We start from the raw sequence: 19,370 nt of genomic DNA, 5'->3' as shown, positions 1-19,370 counted from the left end.
GACAGGGTGTACAGGGTCTCACTGCACAGATCAGACTCATAGTGATCTTCCTGTGTTCAGCCTCCCAAGAGCTGGGATTGTAAGCACTTGTCACCAAGTCCTGTCTTGGACCATCTCAGCGCGCCCCAGGGTGCGGGGCCAGCATGAGAGTCCAATGGTTCAAACCCCAGTCACTTCATCTGCATTAGCAGGAGCTTTAGTCCACTACACTATCTGGCCGGCACTCCAAATATATAAATTTAGAAAAAAAAATTAAATAAATATTCTTAAGAATGAGAGCTATTGGAGTTATAAATGTTAGCAAGTCTTTGTATTCTTCAGAAAGTAAATATATTTACTCAGTATTGATATCAAAATCCTTATTAAAATATTGAGGGAAGAGTAACTTTAATAATTACTGTATCTATTAAAAGGGGTGAATTGGAATTTAGAAAGCAAAATACAGAAATCAGCAAGGAATAAAACATCTAGAAAGGCAGTGCAATTCTCAATAAATAGGCTTCCTAATATAGTAACAGTTACAGTAGGAAAATTACTCAAAAAAAGCAAGTTATAGTAAAAATACAGTGTGAACGCATCCATAGAATGTTCCCACACATTTTTTTTTTTTTTTTTTTTTTTTTTTTTTTTTTTTGATTCTACTGTGCCATCTTCCCAGCCCAAGTTTCCACACAATAGCTCAGTAGCGTAAATGCCTGCCTGGCAAGCACAGGGTCCTGAGTTCAATCTCCGGTACTAACCAAAAAAAAAAAATCAATGGAATTTGAACTTTAAAAAATAAAAGAAAAAGAAAGTTCCTATACAAGCTGCAAGAAACTAGCTATTATTTAGGGATATATATATAGGGAAACAAAAATGAAAACATGCAAACTGTAGAAAGGTTTCAGGATGCTTCTTAAAAATTTCTGAGCAGGAGAAAGAAAAATAATGAGTAGGATTTAACCAGTGAACAGAAGATTCTTTACAAATTCTGAGCAAACATGAAAAAAGTTACTTTTAAATTGCATAATGGTAGTTTTCCTTTATTTTCTGAGTTTTATGTAAGTTTAAATATTTCATAATTAAAAGTAATTTTTAAAACCGTGTATGGTGGCCTATCCCTGTAATCCTAGCACTGTGGAAGGCTGGGACATGAGGATCATTAAATTGAAACCCCCATGGTCAAGTTAGCAACTTTTTGAGACCTTGTCTCAATAAATAAAAGGGCTGAAGATGTAGGTCAGTACTAAGGCCCTAAACTTAATCCCTAATACTACTGTAAACAGATTCTTTTAAAGGTGCACTGAACTTTGACTAAAATATCCTTTAAGCAGAAAATGAAAGTTAAGAACTAGAAAGAAGTGGAGGACTTTGGAAGCCATTTTAAAGGATCTGGACTTTGTTTCATGCATAATTTCTGGTAGCTACTGTAAAAAATGAAATTACAAATGGACTAATTTAAAACATTTGCAAGCAGTACTCTGTGGCAGATTATCAAAATAGTCTGGCACAATTTGAGCTTGCTACAACAAGAAAATGTAACCTATTCCAGTGCTCTCACCTCTGTGACCCAAGGCGTTACCTAGACTTAAACTGTGGGGTTTTTTCTTCGCTTTTTTTTTTTAAATTAGCTGGGCATTGTAGCCCATATCCGCACGTAATCCCAGCACTCTGAGGTAGGAGATAGCTCCTTCTGGTGTCACCCAGAAGTCAGTTCTCTCCACGTGTCACAGGTTTAGCCTCCCAAAGGAGACCTGCCCAGAATACTAAGCCAGGACATGGCTTTTGTATGTGTCCTTCTGGACAGGAATAGTCCTCTTTTCTCATCTGACCCAGAGATGGGGTATGTGTCCTTCTAAAATGACTTCCCTGTATTTGACGTTAACAAATGCTCATTTTCTGAGGGCTTCACTTAGTTGGAATAGTCTATAAAGTTTTCCTAATGTTACATGCCTCTAAAAAGGAAAGTACAAAGAGGTGGGAAAATTAGGAGTAAGGTCAAAGAAAGGAAATTGAAACAGAGTAGGTCTGACATTTCCTCTAGCATGTAGAGGGACATCAGCCAGTTTGTCCAGTGAAACCTGTCTGCCAAGTCTTTAAGAACAGTTGCCAACCTAATGTCATTTACTTGGCAAAAGGAGTCCCTTGTTTCATATATAGGAATGTATGTTTTGTAAGTCTGAGCTAGATTTAAAAGTCCATTTTACCGAAGTTTACATAAAGTCCACTAGGAGGCTTACTAAGGTTATTCTCTCTAGTGCTGTTGTCTAAAGTTAAAGCAACGTGTACCAGTACATTTGACAACTAGTTCAAATGCAACATATACAAATACAAAAGTCATAAAATGTCCCATTAGAGAAATATCATACCCTTGCAACATTTCCATGTTTTAATTTAGATTTACCAACATTTTGACCATTTTAACAAAACCATATAAAAGATAAAGCATAAGCAATTTTAACAGAACTATATGAGACAAAACTGAGGCAAAGCATGAACAATTATGAGCAATGAGCAAAGACATATCAACATTTGAAGTATAAAAATTTGCTATCTAAATGAATCCCAATTTAGAATCTATGAAAGAAAAGCAAACTCATATCTCCATCTAATGGTCTCAGTTGATGATTTCCAAATGATATAGGGGAAGAAATGAAATCCCCAACCTGAAGTATAGTTGGGACGAGTTCGTATTCTCTAAAACCAAAGAATGAATTTTAGGAACAAACAGATGTTATAAGCAGAATATATTTATTGGGAGGAAAAAAGCTCCTGTCCCATACAGGGAAAGGAGGGGGGCCCTGAGCAGGTGGTCCACAGGAAACTGTCTCTTCCAGGGACTTTTATAGTGTAAAACCATAAGGGTCTAAGGTAGAGAACATGGGAACTCACTTAGGTGGCATGAGGTGGGACAAAACTATGGTCAGCCAATGAGATTACAAGCACTATTGCTCGGTAAAATTGATTAAGTCCAGGACCAAATGGGGAAGTGAGTCATGTAGCAAGCAGGCATGAATATATGGCAAGACTTTGTCCAGTAGCTAGCCGGTAATAGCTGGATTAATGACTCTTCCTGGCTCCCTCAGGGTGATGATCAAATCCCAGATGCTGATCTTTAGGGAGGTCAGCATTTGTATGATCTTTAGTCTTTAAGTCTGGCCCACAGTGGGAGCATCCATCCCACATACAGTTTCAAGGTATCTTGTCCTCCATGTTACCTCCTTCGAGGGCCTGGCCCTATCAGGTTGGCTGTAATATTTGTATCTAATTTGGCTGCCTGAAACACAAATACTAGTCATATATTCATTTCATATTATTGTATTTGCTTAGGTATTTAAGAGTAAAATAGTATTTTTTTTTGTATCTGAATATATGTGGTAATTTTTAAAAAAAATTTTTGACAACTCATACAGAATTTTACTTAACAAAGTAATATGAATTTCACAGTATTTGTTGTAATACATGGTATTGTCTTACAACCAGCTATTCATATTACCGGATATTGAAAGAAGAAAAAACTGGAGCAATGTATAAGAAATTAAGAAAAGAAAAAGTACAAACAATTGAAAAAAAGGAGACGAAGCTAATTAGAGCATTGACTGCTTCTTTCTATTTCCTTTTTTTTTCTTTTTTTTTTCTTTTTATTTATTTATTTTTTTGTCCTGTCAGTGGTGAATATTCTATTGGCATCTAAATATTATGAGTGTTTGAATTCACCTAAACATCTAATAACTGTCTATCAGTCTATAATATTAGTGGGTTATCCTCAGAAGTTATTGACTTGAGCCCTTTACAGCTCATCGTATTAATATGGATTTACTTTATATACCTCATTTTTATATTTTTCTACTGAATGGTTAAGACCAAGATATAGCAAGACCTATATACCCAGAATTGTAACTTTTGTATCTGATAAGGTCAGCCAAGTACTCTCAGGATTTATCCTGTAGCCCTGTACCACCTTTTGTACATTCTTTTGTCAGTGTCTGACCTGAGGATGAGTCATGGCCATTGCTTGACCAATTTGCTCTCTGTGAAAGCTTGAGAAAATGTTTTTTCTCTCCATGTGACTCTCCCCAGGCTCACTTTAAATCCTCAAAAACATTTCTCTGTGGCTCCATAATCTTCTTGATCAGAAAGTCTGGAGCACAACTGAGTTGCATGTTGTTACAGTACAGGTTCTCCTATGTTCCGAGTCTTCACTGACCTTGAAAGGCGAGGGCCAAAATGTTGGCTAATCATGCAGCCCTTCCTTTTCTCCAAATTTTGATCTGCTAACTTAGGTTGTTAACCCTCCAGAAAAGAAGCTAATTTTTAACCTGCAATATATGCAGTATGGTTTATCCTATCTGTAGAAATATTAAACATTTTGGCATATCCTGGAACAGGTATTTTCTGTCAGATATTGATATGTTGAACTTTATGTCCTCATAGAATATGAAGGAAAAATAATTATATAAAAGTAGAAATAAGCATTTACATATTTTTACAAAGAAATTTAGAAACCTAGTCATATACGGAATTGTAAGTCCTTATATTAGGGAGATAATACGATATTTACAGATGTGGGTCTGGTTTATTTCACTAATAAGTATATCTTCAAGGGGCATCCACTTAAACATGAAGGCTTCAAGTTTATCATTCTTTAGAGCTGAGTAGTACTCCATTATGTAAAAGTGCCACATCTTTTTCAACCATTCCACATGTGACCGGCATTTTGGTTGTTTCCAAGTTCTGGCTATTACAAATTATATACGGTAATTTTTGTGGGTTTTAAAAACTTAGCTAGTTGAGAAATATGAGGTAAGTTGAATGCAAATGTTAATTCTCTAATCATGTAGTACCAAACACATGCATGAATATGGGCTAATTATGTTTATTCTCAGTTTTAAGCAGGGTCTGAAAACACTTGGTGTATTGGAGAAAATTCAGATGTACCCAGAAGCATTTTGTAACATCCTGTGTCATAAACCTGAGACTCTTTCTGCAAAAATCCTTGGAGACCTTTTTACTGTGCATACATTACCTAATGTACCAGCATTGGGGTTTTGGAACAGTTACCTACAGAGTGTTGAGGGTATGCAGATTTTTTTAAATTTAATTATCTCAGAGTTATTTAATCTCAGATTATGTCATAATTTTTGTTTCAGCATATTTCTTGCAGAGTTGTGCTTCTTAATAGTACTAAGACAAAGCATAGCAATTTTAAGTTGTAAGATATATCTGCTAACTCCAAATTTACGAAAGAAATTCGTTTCAGGGGCCAGGGTGATAGCTCAGTAGAATAAGCGGTTCCCTGGCAAGTGCAAGGGCTTGAGTTCAATCCCCGGTTCCTCAAAAAAAGAAAAAAAAAATTATTTCAAAGCATATTTACATGACTGAATTGGAAGTGATGAAAGAAGGTTAAAGAATAAATCTGTATTTTGCAGTTTGTTTTCCTCTACATAATTTGAGCTGAATTTTTTATAGAAAATATGAAATACATAGATGATTATAACACCACAAAACAGTGGGTTTTTTTCTGTTCTAGTACTTGGGACTGAACGCAGGAAGAGTTGAGCTACATCTAACTCTTTTTATTTTGGGTTAATCTCACTAAATTATCAGGCTGGTTTTGCACTTGGAATCCTTCCCCTTCTGCCTCCTGATTAGCTAGGATTATAGTGTGCACCAGTTCACCTGACAAGAGTATATAGTAGTCTTAAAACTCATCATTTAGTTCATATTTTTCAGTTGAAAGTTAAATTGAATTATTTTTTATATATTCTTTAGGACTATGCTAGTGATAGTTGTCATTGAGTATTAACAATGCAAAATCACTGCATTTACTTTTAAATTAGCTGTTTTATTCACCAGTTAGTTTTTCTTTTTATTTGTTAAACTTATAAATTAATTGGTGATGATCTGAAAGTGGTAACATACATAGTGCATAGTTGGATAAAATGATTGAGTCTTTCTACATTGAGATTCATTTCTTGACTGTACTGTTAGCCAACTAATAACTGCTTAGTGATTTAGTTTGCCCAAGATATAAGTGGTAGTCTGTGCCCTTCAGTATTCCAGTTCAGTTGGGGAAAGAAGTAGTGATGATAACATTATGTAATATGGCTCTGTTCTTACTTTTTTATTGTTTTAACTTTTCAGATGGTAAATCTGTGACAACAATGGAAGACATTCTTGTTTTTGCCACTGGCTGCAATTCTGTTCCACCTACCGGATTTAAACCTGCTCCTTCAATTGAATGTCTGCATATGGATTTTCCCATTGGAAACAAGTGTAATAACTGTTTAGCTCTCCCAATCACCAGTACATATAAAAAGTTTCAAGAAAATATGGATTTCACCATAAGAAACACTCTAAGACTAGAAAAGGAAAAATATTCTCACTACAGTGGATATTAAAATATTTCCTCGTAGAAAGAAATGCTTTTTTAAAAAACTGCTCTTGATAACTTTCCTTTGTTTCAGAAACCTATTAATCATCACTTTTGAACAAATTTGTTATCCTCTTGGCCCATTAAAACTTAGGATGTATATATAAAGGAATGTTTTTGCCATTTAAACAAAAAAAGAATTGTGAAGGTCTTCTAGTCAATATTGGTAATATTTTTATTTTCTAAAATTCATTCTTCATAAACTTCAATATACTTTTAGAATGGTTGTACAGATTTAAGCAGGCATAGGAGCATGGTAAATATGCAAAAACTAATGTTTTTATAAATTAGGATTGCCTATAGGGTGACATAATTTTTCTAGCTTTATGCAATTTTCACATTCTTTAAGCATTAAATAAAAAAGTAGCCAGGTGTGGTGGTGCACTCCTGTGATCCCAGCTCTCGTGTGGCTGAAACAGGAGGATCGCTAGAGTTCAAGGCCAATCTGGGATACATAGTAAGATCTTGTCTCAAAAACCTTTTTTTTTTTTTTTTTTAGTTAAAGCCTCATAAAAGTATGCATACTGGGTTATGCAGTATATGTATATTTTTCTAGAATGGCACTAAATTAATTGATCTTTTTAGATTACTGATTTATATATAAATGATCCATCCTGAAATTATATTGTGCCTCATAGGAAGTATTAAATAGAAAGTAGAATTTTAGTTATCCTGGAGTGGATTTCCTATAGGCTTAAAAACACTTCCCTGAGGTGAATAAAATGTCATGAAAATGCATCTTCTATAAAGCCATGATTTAAATCATGGAGGGTTTTCCCCCCTGTATCCTACGTGTGTTGTTCAATATGCTTGATCCATAGTCATTGTATGTATCTGAATGTAGATTATCATGTGTTTGATTTGCTATTTGACACTTATAATCTAGATGGTTATTTCATAGATAAGCTACTATCATGGCATTATACAGTTGTCTTACTTACTCTTGAAGTATACCTGCTTTTTAGCTGTGCATTATGATAGAAGCATGTAAGCCCAATACTCAGGAATCTGAGGCAAGAGGATCACCCTGACTTTGAGGCTAGCCTGGACTACATAGTGAGTTGAAAGCCAGCCTGAACTACATGGCTGGATCCTGTCTCAAAAAATTTAAGAAAAAGAAAGAGAAAAAAAAAGGTGATGAAAAGGAAATGTACCTGGTTTTATATTAGCAATGTATAAATAAACTTAAAAAAGAAACAAATAGAATGAAAACTCACATGATTTTGTGATTTTGTGTATTCTTCTACAAACTTTAAACTATATTAATGCTGTTAGAAGTAACAAAAAATCATCTAATAATTTGAATATATACAGTCTCATCATCATGTCCCCATATTTCTACCCTTGCAAAAGAAAAAAATTGGAAAAAAACTAATATCTTAAATCTGTTATCAAAAATGAAACAAAGCTCCTGTTTTCTGCTAAATCATACCTAATTATACAAAAATTAATTTGATATAAGTAATGTATTCTAAAACCAAAGGAAAGCTAAAATCTAATTCTAGTGTAATTTTATTACCTCATTTTTATCAAGTTACCCTTATTCTAAGATATTACATGGGATGGGATAAGGGGCAATCTGTTTGGGTTAACTGCTGTCAAAAACACTCAATTCCTCATTACAAAAATGCCTAAACAGGGTTTTAGTAGTAAGATAATATTTAGGATATTACCTCTTAAAGTGAAACATTATGAAATTTTTCTGGTTTGAAGGGTGTTCCATTAGTATGTTTTTTAGGTTCATCTGTATAGGCAAGCCATATCAGAAAGACTTGTTATTTATTTCTGCAGTGTTACTATGTTAAACAGACATTATGATTCTTTTTCATGTTATAGCAAAATTCTTACTAAAAGGAATCATGCTATATATAAGCCTTTGTGTGTTTGCATTTCTTAAATATTTTAACTAACATATTTTGTTTACTCTTTATATTGCTGAAAACTATAATCTATTGTCCGAGGTTTAGGTTTATATTCATTGTTTCAAACAGTTTTTAAACATAGTACGGGAATATTATCTGAACGCCTTTTATATAAAACTACATATTCTTGTACTTACTTGTTTTCGTGTTTTAGTATTTAAGGTAAAGATTCTTTAAAGTATGAGAAAATACCTTATGGTTTTATACGTTGTAATATTTACCATGTTATAAAGAACTTTTTAAGTAAAAAACTTTCATTTGATGACTAAATCAGAATTCACTTTGATTTCTGTTATATATATTTGCATGTCGTCCCCCCCCAATTACATGCAAGCTATTGGAACTTTACACTAAATGCTAAGGAGGGATATAATGGGTAAGTTTTCTCAGTTACTTGGACTTTGACATTCAGTCATTATAAGAAAATGGTTATAACAAGAAAGATTCTATTTATAATGTGTAATTCTTTCATAGTGACCATCACATCACTGTTACTTTTACAGTAAGCTATTAAACTAATTTTCTGATTCTAATATAATACAAAGTTCTGTGCTTCAAGTAATACAAAATATAAAAACACATTTCATGATGAATTACTTGAATGTATATTACCTTTTGTTTAGGAAAATTTGGATTGCCCTGAGGAGACATGGTTTTCTAGTTCTGATTGTGAACCTTATCTGTTCTGAGTGCATGCCAGTACCTTCTATTATGCCTGGTGTTATGCTAGGTGGTGGTTTATATTTTGGCCTGTATTTCCCCCTTTTAAAAATGGCCAGATCTAATAAAGAGCATGATGTTTATAATGAAGTTTTCTAAATTATTGATGTCACTAAATATGAAGTGCTTACATAAACTGATTTGCTGGGATTTAACAAAGTTAAAATCTAGACAAAATTGAATGAGATGCTTTGCAGCTCTTCCAGGAGAAGGAAATGAGCTGTTTGGGGATATTCTGTAAGAAAATTATTGCTTAGTGTAGAATATTTTGCCAGAATTACTTAAGATCAAAGCCTGGATAGAGCCAGAGAAATGTATAGAGTACATTAGGTTAACTAGCACTGTAAAGTCTTCGGTTATTTTTGTTCTTATTCTAATAATGCAACATATTATATTTTAGCCCTGCTGTCTACTGTTACTATTTTCTATTGGTACATTGTCTTACAAATTTACAAACTTATTGCCCATAGTTTGGGTCAGGGCAGTTTATTTTATATCATACATATATAAGTATATGGTGAATGTTTAATATTTTTATTACAATAAAAGACACTGCCTTTAATCACCCTCAGAGTACTCCCCCTGGCTCAGAACACTTATCCCATTGTTCTTTCCACTTTGTGAAACTGTTCTATAACTCTTTCATGAGCATCCTTCTGAGGTGTGATAAAAGAATATGGCCATCCAATGTATAAACAGGCTTATAAAAACTAAAAACATCGTGTATACTCATCTACCTTGAGTAAGTGCCATAGTCTGGAACTGTGCAACTCCAGGCTCTTCCTCAAAGTGAAAATGGCAATGAAAGATAAAGGTCTTGAGTTGATTGAAGATACCAAGGTAGCTGTGACATATGCACACATAAAATACATCCAACACAGAAAGCAGTACTGGCTATATCTTGAAATGACATCGCTTCACGTGTATATTTAAACGCCAGCACTACTAACCAACCCTCCCCCCAAGTACTGTGAGTTTGTCACCACTAAAAGGAACGAGGAAAATTGCTTTTTTGTTGTTGTTGTTTTGTTACTTTCCTTGCTCCTGTGTCCTTGCAGGAAAAACTATCAGAGTTAGACCGTTTTGTGTGAGATAAACAGTTTACATCAATATTACAAAGCTTTCTGTGTTTTAGAGAAGAAATGAGACCCCTGCTGCACTGGAAATCAGCAATAAATACTAGTTGCATTTATTTTAATCATAAGGAGGACTATCACCATTTAATCTGTAAAAACCAAGGTAATGATTTAGGAATTAAATTCTCAGCACCAAATCATGCGCCTACATGAGATCAGCCTAAAGTCGCTAACATTTGAGTATGGCTTGATTGGAAACGCAGTTCCAACATTGACAGCCACTAGATCTTGAACTTCTGTAGCACAGAACCCTTTCGGAGAGCCCCAGCGATTGGTTCTGAGGGCCGAGAACGCCTCTGGCCCCGCCCACTCGCGTTCAGCTTCCGGGGCGGCAGGGACGGCCACGTCATCTTCGGGCTGCGCTTGCCAGTGAAGCGGTGGATGGTGGGAGGCAAGATGGCGGCGACAGCTAGTATTCGAGAGAGGCAGACAGGTACTGGCTTACTTCTCTCTACTTTCATTCTGCGCAGCGACATGCTTTTCCTCTGCTTGCCGCTCTCTCTCGGTCATTGTTCGTGCAGCCCAGAAACAGACTTCAGGAGTCAGTGGCCTGGAGCGTCAAGAGCCCCGCCCCTGGAATCTGTGGGAGAGAGATGCCCGAAGCTTAAGGACTCGGTCCCTCTCCCGTAGTGGAAGAAAATGGGCTTCAGGGATGGGGTTGTGCTGTGGTCCTTCTTAGATCATTAAGCTTTAGAAGGCCGGCACGGCACGGTCTGGCAGCTGGTATGTTCTTTCTCTTGTTGCCACTTAAGAGTCTCTACATTTGTTTCTGTTTGTATTTCACGTCTCCGAGTTTTTATTTTTACTTTTCCCAGTCTTAACGTTTAAAGCATTCTGTTTTCCGGCGTTTACACCACAGTTGGGCAGTTGAGGCGGCATTTTCCACAGTGGCTTATTTTGTGCCATCTTTCATTTGCACCAGTGTTCTGAGGGAGCCTGAAGAAAAACGCCTAAGGATGAAGATTTTCTTCCTGGGTTTGCTGGAAGGAAATGAAGAATGAGAAAAACAGATTAACTGGCTTGCTCCTTTCAATTGTTTGAATGGTGACACAGTTAATAGTTTTATCTTTTTCCATAGGGGCGTTGAATTTCTGCAGTGAAGTATGATAAAGATAAATATCCCATTAATTTTGATTTTTTTTTTTTTACGTCTTAGATTTTGTTTGTTGTTTTGCCCCAATCTTTGTAAACTTCTGATGACTTGTTTATACCTATTAGCTAGTTGTCTTTTTTTAAAAAAATGTGTTTAGTACAGGATGTACAGGGTCTCACTACATAGATCAGACTCATAGTGATCCACCTGTTTACAGCCTCCCAAGTCCTGGGATTACAGGAGCTGCCACCATGCCTAGTCTCAGTGGCCATCTCAGCGCTCCCCAGGGGCGGGGCCAGCACAGCATCTCTAGTTGTTTCTAAAGTTAAGAATCTATTCTGTAGAGCCAATGGAAATACACCATCAAGAAAGTTTTATATATGGAAATTCCATCTCCTGAAATTATCTACTTTTTGCATGGAAAAATGGTTACAGTAAGATGGCCTTTGGCTAAACCTGATTTGGGCAGTACCTAATTCTTTTCCTCATCATTTGAAGAAAAAAAAAAAATGGGTTCAGGCCAATAATGACACACAAAGCATATAGGTTTAGTATAAGTTAGTATAACTTTGTCAGATGAGGTCAAATGTAAGAATATGGAATATAGAAATACGGAAAAACCTGTGTAAGATTTGGGGAATACTTGACATACATGGTATTTGTAAACCAAAGTGCTGATGATAGGAGTGTTGTTCTGATAGCTCAACATAAATGAATTAGATGGCACTACATGTTAAATAGCATATCTGTGAAACATACCAATACAAGGTAGCTTTGCAAAAGGTTAAATTTGTATGTTAGTAAATTTTTATATGCAGAAACTTCGTAGAATGTTAAAATTTCTTATTTTCCCCCTAAGGAAATAAAATTCATTATAGCAAGATTTCACATCATTATCAGTTCATGCAAGATCAATTTCTGCAGGAGAAAAGCAGATAGTGTGGGGCTCTGAAATGTTAAGCAGGGAAAATGAGCAAGAACCTGCAATAGTGCACACAGGAAGTAACCTACTCTGCCTACTGAATTGCATGAAAGGCTAGAGAGGGGAGGAATCCACATAGCTTTCAAAGAAAACAGCATCAGGGCTGGCGAGATAGTTCAGCTGACTAAGTACCTGATTAGGCAAGCACAGGGATTGGGGTTCGACCAATGACTATTTTGTCTTATTTTCAGAGGAGGGTAAATCCTTTCATATGTGTTATAGTAACAGAAGTAAACATTTACCTGTTGTTTGGGAAATAACTAAATCCTCAAATATTCTAGGTACAAAACACTTTGACACAAAAGAACTTTCACTCTTTGGATAGGTGAGGTCATAGTTGGTATTTACAGTACATTTGTTGCCAGGAATTATTTTAGGTGGTTTTATAACCCTTATTATCTCTTTTACAGATGAGAAAACTAAAGCAAAAAAAGACTAGCATGCCTGTTTTAGGTTTGCTGAAAAATCTTTGTTGTTCCTTTAAAATTCACCTCAGATGCCGTTTGTTTGTTTGTTTGGTTTTAATTTGGTATAGGGTCTCACTATGCAACTGGGACTCATAGTGATCCTCCTGTGTTCAGCCTCCCCAGCACAGGGATTACAGGCATGCGCCACCATGCCGGGTCTTGGTGGCCGGCTCAGTGCGCCCGGCATGGCATGCAGTTCCCAGGGTCGAACGCCAATACCTGTGCTTGCCTAATCAGGTACTTAGTCAGCTGAACTATCTCGCTGGCCCTGATGCTGTTTTCTTTGAAAGCTATGTGGATTCCTCCCCTCTCTAGCCTTACATGCAATTCAGTAGGTGGGAGTAGGTTACATCATGTGTGCAACTATTGCCGGTTCTTGCTCATTTTCCCTGCTTCTTACCATTGCAGAGCCCCACACTAACTGCTTTTCTCCTGCAGCAATCTCATCTAACTTCTTTAAGTATTGTAGTGCTGATGGTTCCTAGATTGTTTGAGCCTCTCCGCTGAACTCAGTTCTCTTCTTGTCATTTAATGGCAGCTTCACTTTTTTAGTTGCTCCAGTCAGAAACCGTGTAATTTTCTTGACTTTTCTCTTTGATGACTCATGTTGAATCTGTCTGTAAATGTTGTCAGTTCTATTCCAAATATTCATCTAGTACCAAACTACTGGAATTGCTATCACCAGGTGCAATATCAGCCAGGTGCAATCCACCTTGAGATTCTATAATAGCCTTCTGTCTCTTTGCTGTTAAAACCCCCCTCCCCCATTCATTTATACATAGGACCCAAACTGATCATGCCATATATTTGCTAAAAACCTTTCAGTAGTATTTCATTTCAGTCATGGTAACGACAAAGTGATCTTACCTTGGTCTACCAGCTCCTATGTGATCTTATCTCCATTTACGTTCTTGCTCCCACTTCTTGTTTTTCTACCCTTCTTTGAATGCACCAAGAAAGTTCCCACCTTAGAACAAAGTTTCCCACCTTGTTTCCTTTTTATTGAACTTTTCCACAGATAACTGCTGGGCTCACTCCCTCATGTCCTTTAAGCTTTCACTTAAATGTTTATTTCTGAGGAGGCCTTCCCTGATCATTACAGTTTCTTTTGCCTTCCCAGTTACATTTTCACCATAGCACTTACCATGATCTCACTTACCTTGTTTTACTCATTTTGTTAATTGTCTCTGTTCCCCAACTAAAATGAAAACTACATGAAGTTTTTCACTTGGGCTACTTTGTTCATTGCTGGATCCCAAAAGCCAGCGAGGGTCAACACATGGTGAGCATGCACTAAACATTTGCTGAATGAATGAGTGGATAGTAAATATAAATGACAATATTTATTCAGTATGCGAGTGAGAAAACAATCTAGATAAGGGTGAAACTCCATTAACTAAGATAAGAATACAGGTAGTATATTTAGAGCCAATAAAAAAAAAATTATTTCAGTTATGAAGAGTAATTTAAGGCTTAGGAATTAAACTCTGTGAATGTAAAATTACATTCTTTGTTTTTGTATTTTTTAGTAAGGGTCTGCCAGGTCTCACTACATAGATCGGACTCATAGTGATCCACCTGAGTTCAGTGTCCCAAAGAGCTGGGATTATAGGCGTGCGCCATCGCATCCAGTCTTAATCACCATCTTAGAATGCTGTGCGGGCAGGGCCTGCGTGGCACACCGGTTGAACCTCCTGTACCTCCGGCTTAATTCCCTGAGCTATTTGAAGTGGTTTTTTTTGTGTTTTTTTTTTTTTTTGCGGAACTGGGGATTGAACTCAGACCCTTGCACTTGCTAGAGAAGTGCTTATTCCCCTGAGCCATCACCCCAGCCCCCTCGCTGAACTATTTGAGAAGGATTTTTTTTTCCCCCTTTTTTTTGGCTGGCTCAGGATGCCTTGAGGGCAGGTCTGGTAAGGCTTGAGGATCTGGGGATCAAACCACAGTATCCTGAGCCCGACTGCATTTGCATAAGCAGGCACTTAAACAACAGAGCTAACTGGCAGGCCCCCACTGCATTTGCATAAGCAGGCACTTAAACAACAGAGCTAACTGGCAGGCCCCCAAAGTTGAGAAGGAATTGTTGTTTGTTTGTTTTGGCTCTGAGTTATTTGGCCGGACCTTTTTTTTTTTTTTTTTTTTTAATTATTTAAATTTGTCTCCCACAGTGAAAAGGCAAGTTGGAATCTCTTGCTTTCTCACGTTTTTTTTTTTTTGGAGTATTGGGGATGAAACTCAGGACCTTGCACTTGCCAGGCAGGTGCTTATACCACTGAACTATCTCCCCAGCCCTTAGAATTACATTCTTATACGTTCTTTAAACATAGGTCATGTACTTCAATAACACACCCACAGGATCAAAATATCACTGAAAATGTTACCTAAAGCCCCAGGGTTGGAGAAAGTTCCCAATCCTGAGCAAGCAAATGTGAGATTTTTATCTGCTGGTGCTGGTCTCTTTCACTTAACTAATAAGGACTAGCTGTAGAAAACATGTAATACCTGAGACTCAGTGGGCAGCCCACTCTGTAATTCTTCCAAGCTGTTATATGTCAAGAGGATGAACAACTTTTCTTTAAAAATGAGATTTTTGTCTTTGAGACTTAGCATGCCAGAAGGAAAAGGTCTGCTAAAGTACTGGAAGAATTAATCAAGGAATGATACTCTTGCCTCCTGTGTTGTTTCAGCTTTAGCCACTAAAATAGTCTCTGTTTATGTATATTTTTATGTTAGTCTTTGAAGAGACATAAATTACTGGCAAATATATATATATATATATATATATATTTACATATATATATGATTGACTGGACATTGGTTACTAACGTTTTACCAAAAAGTGTATGTACACACTTACAAATGCTCACATACAATCGGCCCTCTGTTTCTATGGATTTTCCTTCCATGGAGTCAACCATCCATTAATCAGAAATACTGGAAACAAAAGGTACTGAACAGCACCTGGGAGGCTGAAAACATGAGAATCACTACAAGTCCGGTCTATATATTGAGACCCTGTACACCCTGTAGACCCTGTCCTAAGTACAGAAGAAAAAAAAATGTACTGAACATAAGCAAACTTTGTTCTTCTCATTGCAGTAGTTCTAAACAGTACTGTAAAACAGCTACTTACATAGCCTTTGCATATTACTTATAAAAATCTGATCTTAATGCTTTTATTTTATTTATTTTAGTACAGAGTCCACAGGGCCTCACTACATAGATTGGACTCATAGTAATTCTCCTATTTCTAGCCTCCCAGGCGCTGGGATTACAGCATGCTCCACCACCCCCAGTCTAAATCAAAGTCTCCATACGTCCTGGGGGCAGGGCTGGCAGGCACACCCAGGATGGAACCCTGGTCCCTGAATCTGCCTAACCAGGCACTTTAATCCCCTGAGCTATTTGACCAACTCCTTAATGCTTTTAAAAATGAACCAAGTAGGGCCAGCCAGATAGCTCAGCAGACTAAGCACCTGTTTAGGCAAGCGCAGGGACCGTGGTTTGATCTCCAGCACCACAGGCCATGTCACCCTGCTCCCAGGGAGCTGAGCTGGCCACTGAGTCCAGGCATGGTGGCGCACACCTGTGACCCCAGCCTGGGGAAGCAGAAAAGAGGAGGATCATTATGAGCAACCTTGTAATCTACTTCGTTCAGATTAATAATGATGAGCTGCATAGTGAGACCCTGTAACAGATACTTTAAAAAGAAAAAAATGAACCTAGAAGGTTACAAGGTTGCTAATCTCTAAAAGTGTATCACCAGCTCAGGATCGGGAACATTTTAAAGCTTTCAATGATAAACACTGGGCTACAGGTGAATCTAACTAGTACATTTTCTGACATATTTGGTCATCTCAGTTTCACAGAGAGTTATATTAAGAGATTATCATTTTCCTTAGAAAATACTGAGTCTACTGGAACACATGAGCAATAAAAACTGCAAAATACTGTAATTATAGATCCTAATTGTTGTGATTCTTTAAGATTGCATATTGTCTTAGAATTGTCAGTTGACTACCATATAGGAAAGTTGAGGGGTTTTTCCTTAGCAAGAGTATTTTAAGCAGCATAACTTTTAAATCTGATAGGATGAATTAGTTATAAAATGTACACTTAGATAAATATAGACCTGCTGTACAAAGATTTTGTATATGCTCCATTTAAATATACCATGCATGATTTTTGTTTTTAGAAAGTCTTGTTTTAATCTGTGCTTTCAGTCAGGCAATAAGTAAATCAGTTACCTACCAAGGCTGTTGCAAGACCATGATAGAAGAAATTTTTGTTTTTGCAACTATATAATACATAGTCTGAAATTATTAGAAATAGAAAAACAATTTTACCTGAACATTTTCTACAATTTCATCTGGTACAGATGCCCTTACATTTTTAAGTTTCCCAAACACATACTATTTAGCTATTGATGGAGTATTTTTACAAGTCCTATGATCTACACAGATTTTTTATTATCAGTTTTGATCTGATCAGTTGATCCGTACATTTTGTTCTTGAGTAGTAAATAATTAATATGGAGACAAAATGAAATCCTAAGAAAACAATGGTTATGTTTGACAAAGCTTTTTATTTTCAGTTGCTTTGAAGCGTATGTTGAATTTCAATGTTCCTCATGTTAAAAACAGCACAGGAGAACCAGTATGGAAGGTAAGAGCTTTTCTTAATGGGAACTACTTCCTGTCTCTTAGCTCTTATTGATGGTATTGATGAGAATTGGAGGGAATTTTTTTGTTAATACTGAACTAGTATTATAGTACATTTTAGTTATAATTCATGAATATTTTTAAAGTAACACATGATTTTTTTTTTTTTTTTTTTTTTTTTTTTTTGTGGTACTGGGGATTGAACTCAAGGCCTTGTGCTTGCCAGTCAAGCACTTATTCTACTGACTATCTTCCTGGCCCCCTTAATAAGCATTTTATGAAATGAAAGAGGCAATAAAATATAAATATTCATGTAGTACATCCCATGATCTCTTGGGTAGGATCCTACAGTACCTGGTTGATGTTTCGTTCCGTAGCTTTGGGAGTCTAAACTTCGGCTCTTACAAGCTTTCTCAGGGTTAAGATAGATTCACCCAGTTGTTCCATTCTAACCAATGCAGTGGAGAGTGATCTGTCTACCACAGTAGCAGTTTATTAATTTATTGGTGTAAAACTGTTCATTAAACCAAAAAGCAGTCTTGTCTTTCTCCTTTGATAAATGCTGTAGAGTTTATAATTCCTATTTGGTCTGCTTCATTTTAAAGTTTATGCTGACTCAGTGTCTTTCTTTAGTGAGCTAATGATGCAGTTGATTACATTTAAATTTATTAATATACAAGAAATTTATATTGGTCTCAAGAAAAACTAAAAAATATTTCAACTTTGTTGAAAGTTTGGATGTTCTAGAAGCTCTCATGAGTTCTTAAAAGTTTTTGGGTTGTATCTCAAGGTGGTTAAAGTGATATGTATTGAATTCATAGAAAGTGTCATTGTCCCCTAAATTTTTCCCCTTTTATTTTTTGTGGACATTTTCTTATGTTCTTTATGTATACTAGTTAGTTTCTGTGGTTTGTGTTATGCTGTAGAGTTGCAAAGCTAAAAAAATTTCTGTGGTAGCCATTTGTACCAAATAATTTTCCTACCTGTCACTTCTATATCACAAGATGAATAGTACGTATGCAGTATCACCCGTCTCTTATCTGTAGGGGTTACTATTGTTCCAAGAACCCCACTGAAGCCTGAACTTGCAGGTAGAAACAAACCTGTGCCATCATCACTCTTTGTGTGATTCCACATGCTGGATTCACCCAACTACAAATCAAAAGTCTTTAAAATTTTAGGCGAACTGAACATGCACAAAATTTTTCATTATTTCCTAAACAATTCAGTATAACAGCTGTTCACCTAGCATTTAAAGTAGTTAGGAGAATTAGGTAAGTTATGTACAAATACTGTGCCATTTAATGTAAGAGACTTTAGCATAAGAGGATTTTTATGTCTGTGGAGACCCTGAAACCAATTCCCCTAGGATACCCAGGATGAGTATATATACTATGATTATTTCCTATAAATGCATATTTGTGATAAGAGTTTAATTTATAAATGAGGCATGGAAAGAGGTAAATAAACATAGCAAACATAACAATTAGGTCAGTATACTGTAATGACATTACCAATGTCATTGTTCTCGTACTTTGAGGCTATTACTAAACAAAATAAGGGATACTTGAAATAAGTACTGTGATACTGTGACAGATAAGGGACTAGTAAGGGAGCAGTACATAATGCATGGATACACAGAACATGGGGATTTGTGTCCTGGGAAGTGTAGAACAGGACCACAAAAGATTCAGACAGGAGAGAATAGTAGGGCGTGTGAGATTTCATTGTGCTGCTCAGAAGGGTGAATAATTTCAAAATTATGAATTATTTCTGGAATTTTCTATTTAATGTTTTCTGGTTGTAACTGACTGCAGGTCGCAAACTATAGAAAGTGAGCCTGCAGGTAAGAGGGAAGTACCGTATAGAGAGATTTAAACAGAATTTTTTTGAAAAAAATATCTAGGGGCTGAGGAGATGGCTCAGTGGAATAAGCACTTCCCTGGCAAGTACAAGGGCCTGAGTTCAATCCCCAGT

At 36.3% G+C, this 19,370-nt stretch overlaps 2 protein-coding genes and 1 non-coding gene across 5 annotated transcripts in view; all 3 read left to right on the top strand.

Annotated features, from left to right (window-relative positions):
- Positions 1–19,327, top strand: part of G2e3 (G2/M-phase specific E3 ubiquitin protein ligase) — an 80,132-nt gene extending 60,805 nt beyond the window's left edge. For all 3 annotated transcript variants that reach the window (XM_012515994.2, XM_023721807.1, XM_023721808.1), the window contains 4 exons: positions 4,866–5,056; positions 6,124–6,390; positions 12,079–12,083; positions 19,300–19,327. In XM_012515994.2, the coding sequence (XP_012371448.1) occupies positions 4,866–5,056; positions 6,124–6,380 (448 nt within the window). In that variant the 3' untranslated portion in view covers positions 6,381–6,390; positions 12,079–12,083; positions 19,300–19,327. The remainder of the gene's footprint in view (positions 1–4,865; positions 5,057–6,123; positions 6,391–12,078; positions 12,084–19,299) is intronic.
- LOC111818306 lies at positions 1,451–1,576 on the top strand. Its single transcript, XR_002822329.1, has one exon. It is a non-coding gene; the product is annotated as a small nucleolar RNA SNORA28 (small nucleolar RNA).
- Positions 10,557–19,370, top strand: part of Scfd1 (sec1 family domain containing 1) — a 123,085-nt gene continuing 114,271 nt past the window's right edge. Inside the window, exons 1-2 of the mRNA XM_004637124.2 lie at positions 10,557–10,623; positions 17,327–17,397. Of these exons, the coding sequence (XP_004637181.1) occupies positions 10,572–10,623; positions 17,327–17,397 (123 nt within the window). The 5' untranslated portion in view covers positions 10,557–10,571. The remainder of the gene's footprint in view (positions 10,624–17,326; positions 17,398–19,370) is intronic.

This window comes from Octodon degus, unplaced genomic scaffold, assembly GCF_000260255.1.
Source record: "Octodon degus isolate 3935 unplaced genomic scaffold, OctDeg1.0 scaffold00086, whole genome shotgun sequence".
NCBI lineage: Eukaryota > Metazoa > Chordata > Mammalia > Rodentia > Octodontidae > Octodon > Octodon degus.
This window is presented reverse-complemented; position numbering and strand designations above follow the sequence as displayed.